Source organism: Lepisosteus platostomus, chromosome 7 (genome assembly GCF_059453375.1).
Source record: "Lepisosteus platostomus isolate fLepPlt1 chromosome 7, fLepPlt1.hap1, whole genome shotgun sequence".
Lineage (NCBI taxonomy): Eukaryota > Metazoa > Chordata > Actinopteri > Semionotiformes > Lepisosteidae > Lepisosteus > Lepisosteus platostomus.
In genome coordinates, this window is record NC_142617.1 from 6,511,633 (window position 1) to 6,530,764 (window position 19,132).

General features: G+C 42.2%; 1 protein-coding gene across 4 annotated transcripts; it reads right to left on the minus strand.

Moving 5' to 3' along the window:
- On the minus strand, window positions 1-18,312 carry mpzl1l (myelin protein zero-like 1 like). Of its 4 annotated transcripts, none has more exons than XM_088638895.1 (7): window positions 17,807-18,312; window positions 13,520-13,686; window positions 12,023-12,236; window positions 10,684-10,813; window positions 6,370-6,475; window positions 5,356-5,430; window positions 1-3,555 (listed from the first exon to the last, which is right to left on the minus strand). In XM_088638895.1, exons 1-7 carry the CDS (start codon window positions 18,024-18,026, stop codon window positions 3,454-3,456), a joined length of 1,014 nt encoding a protein of 337 aa, XP_088495021.1. In that variant the 5' UTR covers window positions 18,027-18,312; the 3' UTR covers window positions 1-3,453. The 4 variants fall into 4 exon arrangements, with proteins under 4 accessions (XP_088495021.1, XP_088495023.1, XP_088495022.1 ...); XM_088638897.1 differs by having other exon boundaries at window positions 17,823-18,039; XM_088638896.1 differs by lacking the exon at window positions 5,356-5,430 and having other exon boundaries at window positions 17,807-18,284.
- Window positions 18,313-19,132: the final 820 nt, after the last annotated feature.

Genomic DNA, 19,132 nt, shown 5'->3' on the forward strand with positions numbered 1-19,132 from the left:
TTTGTCGGTGGATACAAATATACACTTTATTTTCTTATCTATTAACAGAAGCACAGTTAAGAATGTTTATTTGACATCGTTGTTACTTCATTGCACTTCTCGCAAAAAAAAAAGTCTGGCGAACAATATTTTCATCAACATTTGAACGGTTTTACGTGCCTTCGTGTCATGATTCCAGTACGATTTGATGGATTCTATGCATGACGGAACACTCACTGCGACAGGATTTAAGGCATGTATATGCCTGATATATCGGATGGCCACAAATATTGTTTTTAATAGTAAAGAGGGGAGGGGAGGACATACAAACGGTACTGACGTTCAGGTATTCCATCCAAGTTTGCTTCAGAGAAAACCAAAAAAGGGACAGCAGTGCCCTCTAGTGGTGCAAATTTCCAAGAGCTTTCATGTCATTTACAACAGACCTGTATATTACCAACCTCTCTTATGGAGTGAGGTAACTGCCACTAACAATATCTAGTTCAACGATCTCATGTCTAGACTGGCTTGCTCTCCATGTAGCTGAACTACATCCACGCTTACTAAACAACAAACCACAACAGATTAAATTTACCCATAAAAAAGGTAAATGATTTTATATAAAATTAAATCAGGTACAACAGTTTTATGCATAAAGTAAAAGTAGATACAGAATTATTCCAAACCAACCAAATTCATTTGTATCTTTAAGCAGAGATCATGTACCAGTTTCAGGGTTAAAAAAAAAGCACATAACACAAAGGCATCCATGTTTAAGTCTACATTCCAGTTTTAAGACATAGAACATTTAGAGTATACAAAAAACAATAAAGGAAGAAGTTCTTGCATGTTTCATACACATCACATAGCATAGATTGATTTGCAATACAAGATATTAAAACACAAGCATAAAAAACACTTAGAAATTTAGCCGAGTTGTGTTAAAGGCAGCTGTACATTTAACAGAGCCGTGAGCACTGTTTGATAAGCAAATACCAGCACTGTACAGAGCACTGTCCTTCAAATGCTGAAAGCAAGAAACAAAACAGTGGGTTTATTTTTACTCTTTAACAGGTTACTACAAATACTACAGATAACACTGCAAAAAACTGGGGGAGGAAAGTTTACAGTATTTTATGATGTACTGAGGAATGTTAGGAAGTTGTCTTGGTTATTTAACTAGGACATTCATCAGGAGAGCGGACAGTGCTCTCTGGAAATGTCATCAATGAGAAACCAGTGGAAGACAGAGCAATGAGGACTGTGAGACTCCAAAGGCCTCCACGCTCTTAAGACTCGTCAGGATACAAATTATGCATTTTAAAAATGTCAGCAAAAAGACTATTATTAGAAACCGAGTACAAGTTCAAGAACTGCAGCGTAGTCTTAATGAACTTAAGAAGGCGTGCAATGCCTTACAAACGGATTTAGATGAACTGCATTCTGAGCATACAGGCCCCATAGTCAGTATGATCTCCACTTGTATGGGTTGTAGGAGTGTCCCGGGACACAGCAGTTGAGATGTATGCTACTACAGCTCTTCCAACAACTGCATCAACAAGGAAGATTCATTTCCAATAATAAACGCAGATGCATACATTGTTCTAATGAACAGAAGTACATACAGAGTACATATGGTCAACGCAAGAAAAAGTAGGATGTTAAGGAAAGAGCAGCTCTTTTGTTTCCAGCACACTGCCCTTCCCCCTTCTTGCAAGATGCATAATTATAATTTCTGCATTTTCTAACTTCACTAAAAGAGGAAGAGTCACTGATGCCATAAAGCAACAATAAACTACGAACTGAAAAGCAGAACAAGACGGAATCCAATTTGCTACAGCACATTCGATATCCTCATTGATTTTTTTTTTAAAAGGACCAATCGCACAGCACTTTAATCCATCGTCTCACATTCTGAAACTCTCTAATCGCTGCATTTGGTTTTTTCTCATCAATAAAATATTCTGGAAATGGGGAATTTAAAAAAAAAGGCTTCCGTTGCAGAAATATAAAGGCTTTCGTTAAGAATCTGTGGCGGACAATCGCCAGTCTTGTTACAAGAGCTAATGCTATAATGCTATTCAGCTACATTCCTAATGTTGTATTTTTGCTCTAGAAAGCTATCTAATAAAACTGCTTTCCTTTTTTACTGGTTACTTCTAAACTGTAAAAGAAAAAGGCTTTAAGGACAAAGAAAAAAAATCCCTTTATGGCACCTCATAAATAGCACATGAAATATTATGGAGTTGAAACAGAACTAAAAACAATTATGGCACAATCTTTGCTCATGTCAGTAATAGTGGCACAAGAAAATTCAGTCTCCTAAAACAAGTGCGTCCGATAAAAAAACGGATCTCGTTTGGCAGTTGATAAGCACCTATGAAATACAGACAGCTGTTCACTGGCAAAAACGGTTCTATTTTTCTACACAGTCACATGATCGGACACAATTGTGCAGCGGGAAAAAACAATTAAGGCCAAAACAATAAAATAAAAGTGGGGCACAGCTTGGTAGTCAGAGTCAGCTCAGGGATGAGCAAAAACAACAACTGCACAGGGAACACCTGCGCAATATTGTATGAGATGAACACTAGTTTATGTTCCAGTTTGTGTAGTAATTAGAACTTTTTTAAAAAGTCTCACAGACATACTTTTGTCCACCTGGATTAGTTACTATAGGGCAGCTTTAATGCTTTATTCCATCCTGTACCTAAAAACTACAAAGCACCAGGGACCAACAGTATTTTTACAAAAACCTAAGCTTTGAAAATATTCTGGTCATGAATAAATTACATGCAGATTTTATGTACATTTGTACTAGACTAATCACACTTAAGTTCCATCAAGATCTTCTTAAACCACTAGAAAACACCTAATTTTTATTTGTTAAGCCAGTGATTATTATTACACAAATATACTTAATTTGTATAACATCTACCACCAGTTTACACAAGGATGTAAGTCAAACGCAATGTATGATCCTGCTCAACTCGGAAAAACTTGATTTTTGAGAAATGATTTGTTTCGCCCCAGCTTACTTTCACCGTGATGAACATTGTGGGGGATGTGGTGAGATCGGAAGATTACTCTAGGAAGGATTCCAAGGAAGTGGTCGTCCAGCTCCCCATGGGTGACCATTCCTCTATTTCTACAAGCACTGGAGTGCTACTGTTGAGGAGGATACAATCTACAGCAACTATCATTTACTACCATTTAAAGTGACTGTTCCTGCCTGCAGCAAGCAATTTTGTCAGTGAAAATCCGATGAATTAGGTTCGAGGGGGGAAGCAAGACAGGGCACTGTGGCATTAAGTCGTCTTTGTTGCTGTGCACACTTGTAACTTCTGAACATGCAATGCTCTCAGCATCAGTTAAATAAAATCTGTTCACGCAGAAATGCGGCAATCCTCAAACTGTCCATGACAGTAAATAAGAAAACATAAAAACTTCGTCTTTTCCATTTCCAGTTGTTCTTTAGTTCTTCCGGATGTCAGCGTACACCACGGGCTCAGACTTGTGCAATATATTTGAGCTCTTGCTGCCTGAGTGGTCCAGCTGGGCATATATCACCGGGCCCTGGAAAAAGAAAACAATCTGTGAGCCATGACTCCACAGCGTGGGGTGCAATAACCTATGTAACATCACCTGAAGGTAGATTTCAATTGTTCATCGCAACTGCAATACAGTTTATATTACATATATTCTTTCCCCCAGTCATCCTCTGAACTTCATATCCACAACAGTCTTTGCTTGATAAAGTGCTTCTCTTTTTGCAGTTTTCTTGTGGAGTGAAAAGTCTCAGAGTCTCCCTGAAACTGTCAAATGAACCTGACGGGTGAACTCCCATTCTTATACAAAGGACAACGCTTTTGGAATGGTTGAATTGCCCACTATCATACCCTTGTAGGTCCTCAACACATCTAGCAGCAGGAGCAAAAGTGAGCATGATCTTGGTTGTCAGTATGAATACAGACTGGGAAAGTGGGGCTGCTCACAGGAACCACTGGCTGGTGGTGTCCATGTGTGCACAGCGACGCCACCTTTTGATCCTGCGGTGTCACCTCTTGCTGTCATTGGGAAAGAGGACTCTCCAACTGGTGGAGCTGTTCACTCACTAATATGGAACGTGAGCGCGGCTGACGGCATTCTTAACCACAAGGGCTGGTTTTACCCTGCTGATTACATGTTAGAATAAAGATCCTACTCAGCAGAAGAAAAACTGCAGACATCTGGGGTTTTGCTTGGCTGAGGAGCTAGCAGCTACAGGCCTATGAAGACCTTATCAGAACCCCTCCTAAAAAGGGGGGATTCACCGAGTTCAAGACACGAAAGGAAGACCCATCTGTACACGTATAGCCTAAACATAAAAACCATCAACCCTGTGTACAGTATACAGGGGATGTGGTATCCATGCATGGAGACACTGTGCAATGGAATCTGTGTGTTAACCTCCCTCACTGATGCAGGTCTTGGACCGTGAGGTGATGGGATCGACTCCGAACGTGACTGGAACTGGCCAACTCTGGAACTGAACAGTTCCAGATGTTCAGTTGGAACAAAGAGTTACTGTCAAGCGTTAACTGCAACTCATTTCATACAATTAATTGCATTCCCATTTCTACTGGACTGAATAATGAATAATCACACTGAATGCCATTATGACTGTCCTGAATTCTGATTTTGGGGCGATGTGAAATGCTCTCCCAGTTTACTGCATTGGGGGTGATTTGTTCAGCGAGGTTACCCCCAATTACATATGGGGTACGAGAAGTCCTCTATCATCCTAGGAACATGCAAGTCGAACCCAGCAGACAGGACACCCCACTTAAAAAAGGCCATATTATATTGAGAACCCCATCAACAGTCAGGGGTCAGCTGCCACAAGTCTCTTCGGCACATAGCAATATCACAAAGAAAAAGTGTGATCTAGTCAGGCGAACCACAGACAAATCACAAAACTCAGTAAGGCCCGATTACAGACTTAATGCTAAAAGACCTCTGCAGAAAGTGGAAAAGAGCAGAGTGACACTGAAACAAAGAACTGACTTGTTTGTAACTATTCTTATGAAACTAGAGGAGGGCATTCGGTCTGTATGGTAGTTAGTAGCCAGCTCTTCAACAGCATGGCTAGAGAGTTTGTTCCCCTTCCTTGAGGCTTCTGCAGTTGGCCAGTATTTTGAGATGTTAAGGTGGGGCATTCTGGGTTTGATTTTAAAATGGGGCGCCTTCTGCATGAAGTCTGGCTTTTCTCCAGGTCCTCCCCATTTCATCCTGCCTCCCACACGGTGACTAGGCTAAGTGGGACCTCTAGATTGTCTTTGTTTTACATCCTGCGATGGAGTGGCGTCCTGCCCCAGGGGTGCTTCTGTCTCGTACCCTGTGCTGCCGCGATGCCCCAGACCCTTCCCAGGAGGAAGCAGCTTTTGCTAAAGGATGGTGATCGAGCACCGTCTGTCAAGGAAGATTCAGGATGTCAGAACAAGAACGAGGAACTCTAAGGACACAGAAGATTCCTTTCATTTCAGTCCAGCTTGCTCCCTGGGTTGCCAGCAGCTTGTTGATCCAAGGATCTCCCCAAGCCATTCCTTGAAGGATCCCATATGATCCAATACACTTCAGCAACATGACCCAGATTTTTATTTTGCTCCAGAAACAATGCATTTAACACTGTTTACCACTGGAGGGTATTACCCAGGGTTCTTCAGCCCCAGACACCTACTGAACTCCTATGAACCCTTTAAGGTACATAGATACAAAGTTTACTTTCTCGGCAGGATCCCTAAATAATTTAATACAATTCTAGAAAGCAAGAGTAAACTATAAGTGCAGACCTGTGCCCACTGATTCAGAGAGTATGGACACTGGCTCCTCCTGAAAGGGCTAAACGGGATCATAAAATATGACCAACCATTCAGAAGATTAAGCGAATGTGAACACTGTTTTCTTTCTCAGCAACGAACGTAATGTTCACAATGGTACACTGACTCGTAATGTGTAATTAGATGGACTGTAACTGCACTGAAGGACCATGATGCAGGTTAGCCCTTTGAGAAGAGGACCAGTCTGTAGCCTATGAAATGACAGGCACACATTTACATTTAGGATCCATTAGAACGTGCTCTCCAGAATGCAATCGTTCGGGTGATTAATTGAATCAAATTAAACTGGGGTTCCCGACAAGTAAGAAAAGGTATACACGATCCCTTTAAGATCTGTGGTATTCTTGCTGACAACTGCTGAACAACAAGACTTTTTACATTCTTAAAGTTCTGAAGCGAACGTGAACTTCAGGAACAGTCCTAGTGACACCAGTCAACCAAAAAAAAAAAGAGGAGAGGAGAATCCGAATATCCACCAGCCCGCCCCCAGTGAACTCTTTAAAATTCCTACCTGGACTGGGCCGGACGGACTGCTACACCTTGAGCCTTCTGTACTGGAGTCTGCTTTCTTCCCCATCCGCGTTGGTTGTGAAATCATACTCTCAGAAGAGGTGCAGCTAGTGGTCATTTTATTTAATTTTTTGTTTGGGGGGGGAGGGGTCGAGGATGAGGTGGTGGTGGTTTAGAATTCGAATGGCGGTGGCAGCACATAAGCAAGCGTTGGCGTACAGGTAGAGCATAAAAGAAACGAAGACAGACAAATGCAATGAGTGATGAGCACAATTAACACAAATTACACTCTTATGAGAAGCCTGTCCCGATGATCTTCATGAAACGTTTCAGCACACTTCTGCAACTGCACACACACACACACACACTAGTTAGCAGCATGTAGTGCTGTCAGGCCAATCGCAAGCACCTGTTGCATTAACTGATCAGAAACAGCATGTTTCACACACCCACAACAGCACTGCGCCACATTCTTTCCAAATGCATTCTAAGGATATTTGTTAAGATAAGTTGCATTAATACGTGCTTATAGCGTGCTTATTAGGTCTGCAGTGGTGCATTACCATCACACCGCACACGTTAACCTTGCATGGCATTTTAAAAGTGAGTTCCATGGTATGGTACGTATTTATAAAGTATGTAAAAAATCTTAAGGTTTGAACGGAGTTAAAAAGCACTTCTGTGCCTCCACGTCCTGAGTACTACCAGCATGTGCAAGGTCCCACAGGTCTTCAGGGTTTTAAGTGAGACTTTGCTGCAATCTGCTTGCGGTTGAAATTATGCTATAAGCTCCTGTAAAACTCGGTGGTGGTATAATATTTTTATGACTATTATTCCCAGAGTTCACCCTTTCAAACCACACTTTAAATGCAAATATGTTGCACGTTAAAAATACATTTAGAGAAAGATTCGGAGATAATATTGCTTTTGTGGGGCAGACTCTCCCACCAATCGCTCCACATGAGTGTCGACTGGTGTCTATAGCTGCATATGCAGAGTTGGACAGGACAGATAAAAGACAGTCATGTAAAACAAGGCGATTATACAGAATGACACAAATCCTATAGAACAGATGCACATCGAAATGGCATCCTGTGTCAAAGTTCTCATCATTTTGCCAATCAGACTGAAATTAACACAGTCCGGTAAAAAATGAACATAACGATGGATGAGTAGCAGAAATACATTTTCCGTTGGAGAAAAAAAGCTCCCCAAAAATCAGTTCATATAAAGTTCCTTGACTTTCGCTACAGAAATCTAGTAAACGTCAAGGAATTGTTGTACTTATGCACAGAGTTTCCTAAGATGGATGACGGATTGTAGTACTGAGATGACAATATAAAGGACGTTGTTTTGTTTCGAAACAGTTTCTATGTTTAGATGGTTTTCTCAAGACCTTTGTATCGCATGGGTTAAGTCAAAAAGGTATTCTTTTCAAAACAAATTACAAGCCTGCTGGGATAAGTCACATTGCATTTGAGGGCCTCTCATTAAAAGACCTGAAAGGGAACTTGACAGGCCTGCTAATCTGAGGTGGCTTACAACTCAAACAAAAAGAGTCCAGCCTTTTAGGATCATGTACACAGGGCATCAGTATTTAAAGCAAGACAGAAATTAACGCACTGTTTAGTAATTGTACCTGGCTTTACTGCTGGACAGAAAAGGGATACAGGCTTATGTTTGACTTCAGGAAAAGCAAAACACAGCTGAGGGATTTTCTGGGCCTGAGTTTAGCTACTCTGGTTCTATTTTTTCTGTGTTTATTTAACAGCTGAAAGCTTTAGAAACATTAAAAAGAAACTAAAGGCTCTAATCTGATTAAAAAGCTGAGAGTCAAAGGCAGCTGCTTGGCTCTATACGTCTTCAGTGAATGCAAGCAGCTAAGTAGCTTTCCCTAAATGGTGCAATGACAGTGCCTCTATTATAAATCAGCTCATTAATGCTGGTTACAAACGTCACAAAACAGTTATTAGAATATTAAAATTTTTACTCTAGGTACAGTCCTAACCATGGTGTGTTAAGTGCTAGTATGTTAGTCGCAAATAATACATGCTTGTGACATATATGTTAAAAGCGTTACTAAAATGTCTTACAGTAAATATTTGCATCCAAAATAACTTTGGATTACAATGTCAGAAAATATGCCCGTCAGGGAAACACGACAACTTGCAGGATCTTTAAATAAACTGACTTTTAGGGTTCAATTGTTCTCAACATGCAAGATCATTGCCAAGTTCGAAGGAATGACTTTCCCAGTATTTTTAAGGATGAAAAGGGCTTCAGTTTAGTCCTTTAGGACGCCACAGATGTTCCACACAGCGAACGCAAGATAGATGTGAGTTCATTAGATGAGCGAGTAAAAAAACAAGACATGACAACCAAGGACAGTTTTGTTAAATCAATGCCAGACAAACATGGATGATGCAGTTAGTACGTTAGCCAAAACGCCAGGCTCAGCAGTCCGTCTGATACCATGGGCTGAGGTTTGGGGAATGTGCCGATGCTGTTAATCCAACATGCACTAAGTCTTGACGAAGACTTAGCTCTTTTAGAAGTCTTAGTTTCCCACCCAAGTGTTAGACAGGTTGTCACTGGTGCCAGTTTTAGTTCAAGGTTACTCAAGCTCTGATCTTTACTTTTTCCCGTACTCTAGGCCCATGTTTCTCCGTTAACCATGGTTAAATAAAAGAATAAATTAAAAGAGTAGAAAGCTGTCGTACATCGACTATAGCACTGAAACTGACCATTTCTGAAAAGTCAACTTGGCTTTGGTAGTCAACAGAGCAGCAGAATTTCACTTGTGAACTGTCCCTCACCGCACAGCAAACACAAAACAGCTAGTTCTCATCTGTGATGATTTCCATACGAAATTGCATTTTGATCTAATGCAAAATACCCATGAAGAATGTGTTATTTGAAAATCTGCAATAAGATTGTAAGCACTTACTTGCCAGAAAGAAATTCAAAAGAGGATCGTTTTGTGCATGCCTTGCAGCTTAAAAGTCCTATTTCTGTTGATCAAAGTTGGTTTACAGCCAACATGAATTGAACTGATTTTTTTCCCCCGACAGATAATTGATTAATTACCAATAAGAACCGGATTCTAGTGAGATCAACGAATGATTTGGGCTCAGAACCACTCTGTAGCTCTAGTACTTGAAGATGATTACAACCAAGAGCATAGCGTTAAGGAAGATCTAAAGCAACATAAAATGTGAATGCTTCTTGAAGGTCAGGATTTTTTAAGACCATTTACTTCTGTTAGTTGCACACTGTTTGTTCAAGGCAGTTGTAAGTGGACACGGTTAAGTCTCACAGGCAAAGACGATGCATTTCAAACGACAGGTCTAAAAAAGCCCCAGGATCACTCCAGGCTGAGTGTGATGCATGCAAGACCTTCACTGCAGCCCTCATTCCCACTCTTTAAACAGCAACTCGTCCAAACACTCGGCCAAACCAGGGGAATAAAGATCAAGTAGTTTAATGCACGAACCATCCTAGCATTAAAAAAAATCCACAGAAAAAAACATACCAAACCATAAAACACCAGTGAAGTGACCCACTTTGCATTAGGAGGTTTTTCGTGGATAAAACCTATTGATCACACAACAAGCTGAGATTATAGTTTTCACACCTTCTCCTTAAAAGTAGAGTTTTTTAATGAAAGTATAACCATGCATTAATTGGGAGTGGAGAGCTCCACGTGAGACTTAACTGTTTATACAGCATGCCAAACATCTATTTGGATTTTGTACATCTGTTACTTTCCTTCAATACTCTGTTTGCTAAAGGCTGGACACTTTAACAAATGCCAGCAGAAATATCATGAAAAAGGATAATCCTATCTAAAACCGGATGTAGATCTTGACAAAGCAAGTCTTTTGCTCTGTAAGCTACATTCATCTGATATTTCTGCCTCTTTATGCATGTGGAATCGTCCTTCTGGTATTAAATGAAAAGGGCAAGAGCTAACTACCAGCATAAAAAAATAACTTACCGCTGGAAAATAGTTTAATATGCTGAGCCATGTTTCTTGAAGGCAAGATAAAAGCCTTGTTAAGATTTAAGTGAAACATCCCACACAAAACCTGCACAGCTATCTAAACAAAATCAGTCACTCGAGGTACATTACATTTCAGTAACCACACACTTACAACCTCACTGCTGCCATCTCCACCTTCTGGCAGATAAAAAAGGCCTCTCGAAACGTGACTGTTGATAGTATCAGTGCTCCTTCATTCTCAGAGACGGACCTGCAGTTTTAGATGCAATGCAATACTGTGGAATTGAAAAGAAAGCTCAATGTCTGCCTTACCCTTGATATTCCGGCTTAGCTCCCCGTCTCCTTAAGATCAAATAGAAAACGATGATGATGAGTATCAAGCCAAGAATGGCTCCAATCACAGCTCCTGCAATTATTCCAGCATTTGACTGAGGCAGAGCATCTGCAAGGCAAAGACATAAGCCGAGTGAAAACTGAGCAACAATGCACAAGTCTGTGGACCCCAGCTGGGAAACTGCCTTGAAACCCATCCCAAAGATTCAAGCATAATTCAGGGTCCATTTCCACTTCTCAATCAAAGCAAAAAAAGTGCATGAAACCCTACACATAAAATGTACCATAATGAGTCGCCTGTATGATTTTCAGAAACAGCCCGAATTGAAAGTCTCCCTTTATATTATTCATAATACAGCTTACATTAACACAGAACACTACAGCCAGGCCACCCCTTCATAATGGTGTGCTTTAGAATTGAATCAGTACCACCCCACACGATGCACAGAGATGAAAGATTGCCCACACAGGAACAGAACTGCACAAGAGCGATCTGGCACAAGATCTCATGACACTGAGTTATGGAGACTGAGTCCGAATTTTTACCCTTCACATGCATGACTAGAAAGACATGCTTCTAGTATAGGGCGCCCACAGTGATCAAGATCATAACCTCCAAAGTATTTTTATACTTCCTCGATACATCCCTTCTACCTGTCAATCTCCTTAGGAATACGGATTTCAGCCCCAAAACAAATTTATGGGGCCATTTTTCACATTTCACAATAAAACAGCAAGAATTCACTTTCCCACACCTGAATAACATTCATTTTGGAAAGTCTGGCTGTTCTTCAGCTTCTAGACTAAAGTTAACTTTGAAAATAGAAACGGTTCTTAGGTTATGAATGGACACGACAAGCTGCAAGCTTTTGAACATGAAATGTTAGAACTGTGCTGCAAATGGCAAGGAAATAGCAATAATGAATTACAATTCCCCAAGCTTTAATTATAACTTACAACCATTAAAATCTAGTGTGAATACCACAGGAAATGATTTGGTTTGTTAATAACAAAATAATACATGAATATCTAGGTATTCAGAACTAATCTTTTGAAAGACTTAAAATTTAAGTGAAACATCCCAAACAAAACCTGCACAGCTATCTAAAAAAAAAAATCAGTAACATTACATTTCAGTAACCACACACCGACAACCTCACTGCTGCCATCTAGGAATATCTAGGTATTCAGAACTAATCTTTTGAAAGGTGCAAAGAGCGACGCTATAAACTGTACCTGCCTCTACTGATGCAGTATAACATTATTGTTCCTATCAGACCTTGACTGCAGAGCACCGATAAAGCAAGGCCATATTTACCTTTCAGCACGACGTAGAGCTGTATGCGTCCTGGAGTCACAACTATGTCAGGGGGATTTTTCACATCACAGGAGTAGGTGCCATTATCACTGAAGTGCATTTTATTGACCTGGATCGAGGCATCTTTCTTATTGAGGTCTCCAACCCATGTCACTCTGCCCTTGAACTGGGGTATGTCGCCAGGATAAGACTTTCCCCTCGAATAGTAGAAGAACTGTTGAGAAAGTTAAATTACAGGAATATGTAAGGTGAAGACCAAATCTAATAGCTTCAGGATACTTCTGGTAATGCTTTACTGGAATGAAGCTAGAAGACTTAGTACCAGACTGTTCCTACTCCTTCATAACAACACAATGCATAAAATCAATATAGCGAAATAAGATGTTGCAAAAACACACTAAGAGCTACTGATCTGCTCCTGTAGAACGTCCCTGCCAGGTCTCCCCCATCATTTTCATCTGATCTCTCTCTACCGGGCGCCTTCTGAACTGTTAGTTACAGATGTTATTATTTATGAAGGAGTGAAGATGGATTTTAGCTCCATTCGAGTGAAGTGTTCTTTAACCCCTTATCCCTGTTCTTTCAGAGAAGCATTCAAACAGCTACCCAAAGCTCAGGATGGATTGGATAACACTGTGAAACAGATAACAGAAGGAAAGAAAACGGTTGCAGAACGATTTCCTTGCTTTTAAAGAACGTCGCAGCAGACATCCTGTGAAGCCAGTACAACATCAGGATTAAAAGCATGAATAGAAAGGATGTTTTCAAACTGTGAGGCTCCCACAGGCAAACTGCGAATATAAGAGCTGTTAACAGAATCTCTAAATATTGTACTCAACAAAGAAACAAGGCTCTTGGTATCAATTCAGATCAGGGGCTTGACAGCTAGGAAAAGCCTAAGTTCAGTGGGATAAGACCTTAGAGTTTTCCAGAAAAGAACATACAGTGCTCTAGAAACAGGAATTGACAGAATATATACGTTCTTACAACCATTAAGGCATTTTCCTCCTTTCTGCATTATGTACACCCAAATGAAATCAAAATTGAAAGCAAGGGCAGCAAAGTGACAATGTTGAAAGGGACTTTGCATTTCCTGTTATTTTGGGATAATGTTCAATCTTGACAAGACCCTGCAGGCCAGCAGTCCCCCTCTGTGAAGACACAGATATAGGTTCAGCTGAGAACAAACAAGCCAGGAAGCAGGGCCACTGGAGAGAAAAGTTAAAAAAAAGGCACATCACCCGACATCTCCTGCTGTGAGAGGGTCTTTTCACACTGTTGTCTGAAACACAGGTTTTATTTAACTCAAACCCCGAAGACGGTCGGTGAGAAAACATGCTGCTTTGCTTTCGTTAGGAAACCCAAAGGGCGCGCGATTATCGGAACAGCACGGGTCATCTCTGCGTTTCGTCCCGTGCGATCCAGCCCAATTAAAACGTGCGAAACGCAATACACGAGTCTCATTGCCTCGTCCGTGGGAAGGGGACACAGCCTTACATTGATGGCCCTGTCGCCCCCCAAGGGCAGAAAACTCCAGGAGACCGTGGCGTCACTGCTGATCACCTCCTTGGAGCGAAAGGTGCACTTGAGCGTCCCCGCCGTCCCGTTCTCGATGAAGATTTCAGGCGGCGTGTAAACGTCTAAGGCTGTGGCTGGAAATGTACCTGTGAAAAACGAAAAAAAAAAACCTTTATGACCCCCCACGTTTACCAAAGCAACAGGCACCACCTTTCCTTAAAGTAGTATGAACAATGCATTTCACCGTGTTAAAAGAGAATTTAACAACGCAATGAAAATTACACAGCATAAACGAGACATGACGCCCAGTGTCTGTCGGTATTTCTGCAATAGTCCTGTAGACCACTCCTCCTCAAGGATATTTTCACTCATTATGAGTAACTGTCTGAATGCCAACCAAAGACAGAGGGATGAGAGAGCCTAAGGCTGAGCATTCATTATTCTGTGTCCAATGCTGGGCCAGCACGACTGGTGCATCGTCATGACCTCCTAGACCAGCTCATCATTGACTTAACGGGGCTGAATATAAACACTCCTTCCAACTCTTCACGAAGACCTACACCAGCCCTCCAGGATCAACTGCGGGCTACCCCGCCACACAGCCATAGTTACAAGCACCTCAACACAGCAGGCTTTCTACAGGTTCAAACCTGCAGCATTGACTTAACTGATCCAGTCAAGCTCAAACAGGCCAAGCGCAGAGGTGGGCTGAAAGCAGGCGGGTAGTGACCCTACAGGGCTGGAGTTGTGCAGCCCTGAAGTGAAGACTTTGCCAGCAGGGGTGAGCAAGACCAAACCTCTGTCCCTGCCTTCGTAAGGCCAGTAGCGTGCTGGCACACAGAGGTTCACCAGCAACGGCACATAGGCATCTTCCAGAAACTCCCACACAGCACCTTTCGGATGGAACCACATCCCTCTAAACAATCTGCAGGATAATCAAAGCTTGTAGGCATGCGACACTTGAAATGGCACCTTTTTCGAGAAGTAAGACGATCAGAATTACAAAAATTAATTCCTCCTCAAAACAGTTTCAACTGTGCCCCCTGCTTCCCTGCCTCCTCCCCAACCACATGCAAAATGGAACACCCTGACTCTAGCATTAGTTTAGGCCCAGACATTGTCAGCATCCACTTAATCTTCTGAGGATACAGAAACGTACTGCCCTGTTGCCTGGTCTTATCACATCCCTGACAAAACAACCCCGAGTTCGTAAACAGCCTTTTGGAACAGTCTGTGACGCTCTTATCCAAGGATAAAGTGAAGCCAGTCTTTATTCCATGGCGGTAGCCCCTGTGCTGGTAGTGACAGCAGTAAAAGCGTGGAATAAGGAACCATATAAAACCACTGCTGGAACTGAAAACAACAACATTCCTCAGTGTAAATACAGATTTGAAATGACTCAGATCCCATGAGGAACAGCTCATTTAATTTTCAGAGTACTGCAGACACTCCTCTGACTCCTAAACTCCAACACAGCATAATTAAGAGCCAGCAGATGAAAGATTGCACATTTCTTTCTGTGCATTTACCCTTACTCTCCCACACTGTGGATCTGGAGGTGCTGATTAATCAGTTTAAATGGTCATTTTAAAAGGTTAGATTCTTATGGGATTTAGTGTCTGGCTTAATAAGTACCCAAGTAGCAAAATAGAACATTTTGACAAACATTTAAGTGAATGCAGATGAGAAACGTTACAGATGAGAAAAAGACATTAAGTCCATCTAGCTTGTTTGACTGCTAGTAGCCTTGTGATCAGAGGGGCGTGTCATGTAATCGGTTTTGACAACTTAGGTGCAGCCTGTTCCAAAATCCCACCACACAGTGAGATGACATGCCACCTGTTCTCAGTATCAATCAGAGAAACAATCCATTAGTTCAAAATACCCCCCACTGCAGTTCAACATGAAAAACTAAATCTTCCACAACACTAAAACAGGAGGCTATAAATGTATCCTAAAACATCTGTTTCAGACCCATTTGAGGAAGTTATTTGCAGTGCTCACAAGCTGAAAACAATTCACTCCATTCCGAGACCAACCTGAAAGGCTGGTTTACACTTTAGTTTTGTATAGTCTCGGCTGGTGCAATGGCCTGTTCTCCAAATTTCCAAACAGCATCTTACAAAAACTATCGCAAAGCCCGACTTCTGACTAGGTCTCGTTGTGGCAAAGCTGGTCTTGAATTCCCTTCAGTAACCTACTGAATTACCGCTCTTGACTACGAAAGCCATGAAAGAAGTCTATCCTCTCCTAATATTTCTGACCTCCTGATGGAATAAACCCACACTGGAGCTGCTCTTTTATGTGTCCCCTTGAAAAAGGCTACAGACACTGCCTGTTAAAGCCTAGACTGTGGAACAGAGTCAAGGATTCAGGTATCGGCCTTCAACCACTGTACTCCTACACCACCACACACACATGTAAGCCAAAATTGTACTGTCCCCTCGATAGCCCAGTAAAATTGTAACAGGCATAATAATATTTAATATTTATTAATTAGCCATACTACTTTTAACCATACTATTTTTTTTTGCACTGTTCCAAGAATTACCTTGCACTGTTTTTGTCCTGTTAAATTTTCTCTGTTTGCGGAATTTTGCACAGTTTTGATTACTTGATTACATGTTATTTATGTTATGTTATCACATGTTACTGTTATTGCTATTGTGTAACTGTCTATTGTCTTATCTTCTGTCCTATTTATATACTGCACCTGAGTGACTAATGAGAAACACTTTTCATTATACTATGCACCTGTGTTTAATGACAATAAAGTTGAATTGAATTGAACTGAAAGCTCACCTGAAATTGCACCTTTGTTTAAAGACTACATGATGCACACTGTGGATTGTAAATGAGTTTACTGTACAGCTCTTTGAGGCAGACTACGAACTTCAAGAAAACCCCCTTTTCTTAATGTAAACCTATACATGACCGAAAAAGAACATAAGATGCTGACCTTCCCCTGTATCTTTAGTTTAGCCGATCCAAGTGAACGTTTTGCGAAACTTAACCTTCTAGAATCGGCACAGGAAAGGGGTGTATGAGTCACAGCACCACTGTTATTGATACTTTATTGATCCTGTGAGGGGAAACTGCAGAAGAAGTGCAGAAATGATCAGAGAAGCTCGTGCTCTTCCCTGACAAATACACTGTATTCTTCCCAGCAGACTGTAGCTCTGCGCTGATCAAAGTTAGCTTTGATGAAAAGATGCTAGCTTTTGGGTAGTCGGATAAAGGCTACTTTCATCTCTGGGCCTGGTGTAAGGTTTAAAGACACCTTGTCACAGGATAACATGTGACCTACGGGCTTATAAAGCCTCAGTAGACCAACAGCAGGCAACACCATTCTAAAAATAAGCTGTAGCGTTTACTGATGCTAGAGACGGGCGGGTTTCTTCTGAGAATCCGCGCAATAATAATTACAGAAGAAAAGGGTGGGTAGCTGGCTTAGAGAACTACAGCTATTGTGTCCATTTAAAGTAAAATCATAGCTTTCCTTACAAAGTCGATCCATGTGTGCGGGCTCAATTCACGTAACAAGTTTAATGGAAACCGTAGTAAGAGGAAAGAAGGGACTCTTCTTGCGCCGAGAAACTGACGCAGCACCAGTTCAGATGTAGAGATATATATCGGAAGCACAGACCTGATTCCTTTCAGGGCAGTACCATATGAGTCACCCATATTGCAAGACTCTCGCCCATAAAAGAGTATGTCTTTTCATTTTCGTTAGCAAAGACACGTCTCAAACGTTTAAAATACCGTTTGCACCGTCCAACACTGCCTGTTGTGTTGCTACTGAGCGGTGGGGGTAACCTCTAATCATGTACGCACACCCACAGTAAACGGCAAAGCTCGGATTTTGATCGAGGTGAATCTTTCGTTTTCCAAGAAATGAAAATGCCGGGGGACCTGCCCGTTCAGCCGGGGGGGGGAGGGCAGCGGCTGTACCTGCCTCACCTGTGCAGCAGCAGCCAACAACACATCGGCTCCGGCGGCTGAAACCAGCCAGCGGAGAGTCCGTGACTAAACGGAAGCATTTCATCCGGCAAAAAATGTGAGCCTTGGGAGCGGAAAAAAAAACGCGTTTAAAAAGCGATAAAGAAATCGAAGCTACCAGGCGCCGGAGGCCCACCGCTAAAACAGACATTTACCCTCATCCTCCTCCCCATCACCACCTCTTCGTCCGTGAATTTTTTTTTTGTTAAGATGCATTCTTCCCTCCTGCTCTCTCATCTGCCTGCCTCCCTCCCCGCCATACTCTACCTGCGCCGATACTGACCGAGCAACAGAAGATGCGAGCCGAGGATCCAGGCGAAAGCACGGCGCGGGTCCGAGCCCCTGCTCTCCATGGCCAAGACGGGAGGGATTCGCGAGTCCAAAACGCTGCGCACCGTCCCCTTTTTTTTGTGTGTGTGTGTGTCTCCCCCCCTTTCACAACAACAGTCGCTCCTCTCTCCCCGTCTCTCTCTCGCTCTTCCTGCATGGCAACAGGAAGGCCCACCCCCCCCCGTGTCCTCCTCCTCCTCCTCCTCCTCCGAGATCCCGGACAGTGCCCGGCACTGATTGGGATCCCGGATGGATAGGAGTGGGATCGGGATTGGGGAGTGACCGACTGGGGGAGCCCGATAGGCGCTCCGGCCTGCCAATCAGACAGGCCCTGCAGCCCTCCGCCGGAGCCCCACTGCTGCCGCGGCTCAAGCGGCGGTACTGCTGTGCAGAGTCAATAGTACGCTGGGCAAACGTCCCGAGATCGAATTCTTCCGCGACGGGGGTACCTTTAAAGCGGAGACGACGGCACCGAAAATTTTTGGCGCGCCCTCTCTTTAAAGCCCTGGCCAAATACGAAGACAGTACGTACAGTTATAATTCAAACGGAATTAAAAACTACACATCCCAGTTACCATGGTGGTGCTTGTGATCATTGCGTTTAACCAACGAAACAGGGCGAAAAATCAGTCACATGACTTTGGGGCAGAGTTTCGAAAGCTTAACCTATCAGCAACAAAGCGAAATTTACACGATAGGCTACCTCAAACTGTCAGTTACACGACTGTGTGTGTCGCTTAAGCCACTCCTATTTGGCATTTTAGTTATGGAGGCGAGAAGACGCCCCCCCCCCCTCTCTGGGTGTCTGATTTGCCGCCATGTTTAACTGTCCGTGTCCGAATCGCAGTAGCTACGCGTACGAAATAAAGTTCATCCCAGCTACAAAACATATATATTTTTGTGGTAAGAGGGCGCAAAACATCAGTATTTACTGCTATTAATTACTATACGATTTATAGTTGAAATCTGAGCCTAGATATAAAGTTAGATATAAAGTTAAAATCTCGACAAAGCAATGTAGGAAATACAGAGAAAAGAAATCCTTTCTGACATCTAAAATCAGTTTCGATCAAGGTCTCTAAAACGAACAAGAAAAAGGATTTTCGGAGGGCAATTACGCTGTGTTTATATAGGATAAGTGATCTATGAGCAATCTAATTTCTTGTTCGTTTAAAACAGTGAAATGTCAGCTGCAAAAGATCGCACCAGAAACAGCACTCTCTCTGCCTGTCATAGACGTTCAGGAAAGGCTGAATGAAGTCA

Bases quoted from the DNA above. Each gene is read 5' to 3' on its own strand.
- mpzl1l (XM_088638895.1), bottom strand. From the start codon at position 18,026: ATGCAGGAAGAGCGAGAGAGAGACGGGGAGAGAGGAGCGACTGTTGTT. The intron at 13,687-17,806 runs GTAGAGTATGGC...CGTTTTTCACAG, and splicing joins CTCGGTCAGTATCGGCGCAG to GTACATTTCCAGCCACAGCC. The intron at 6,476-10,683 runs GTAAGGCAGACA...AATGACCACTAG, and splicing joins GCTAAGCCGGAATATCAAGG to CTGCACCTCTTCTGAGAGTA.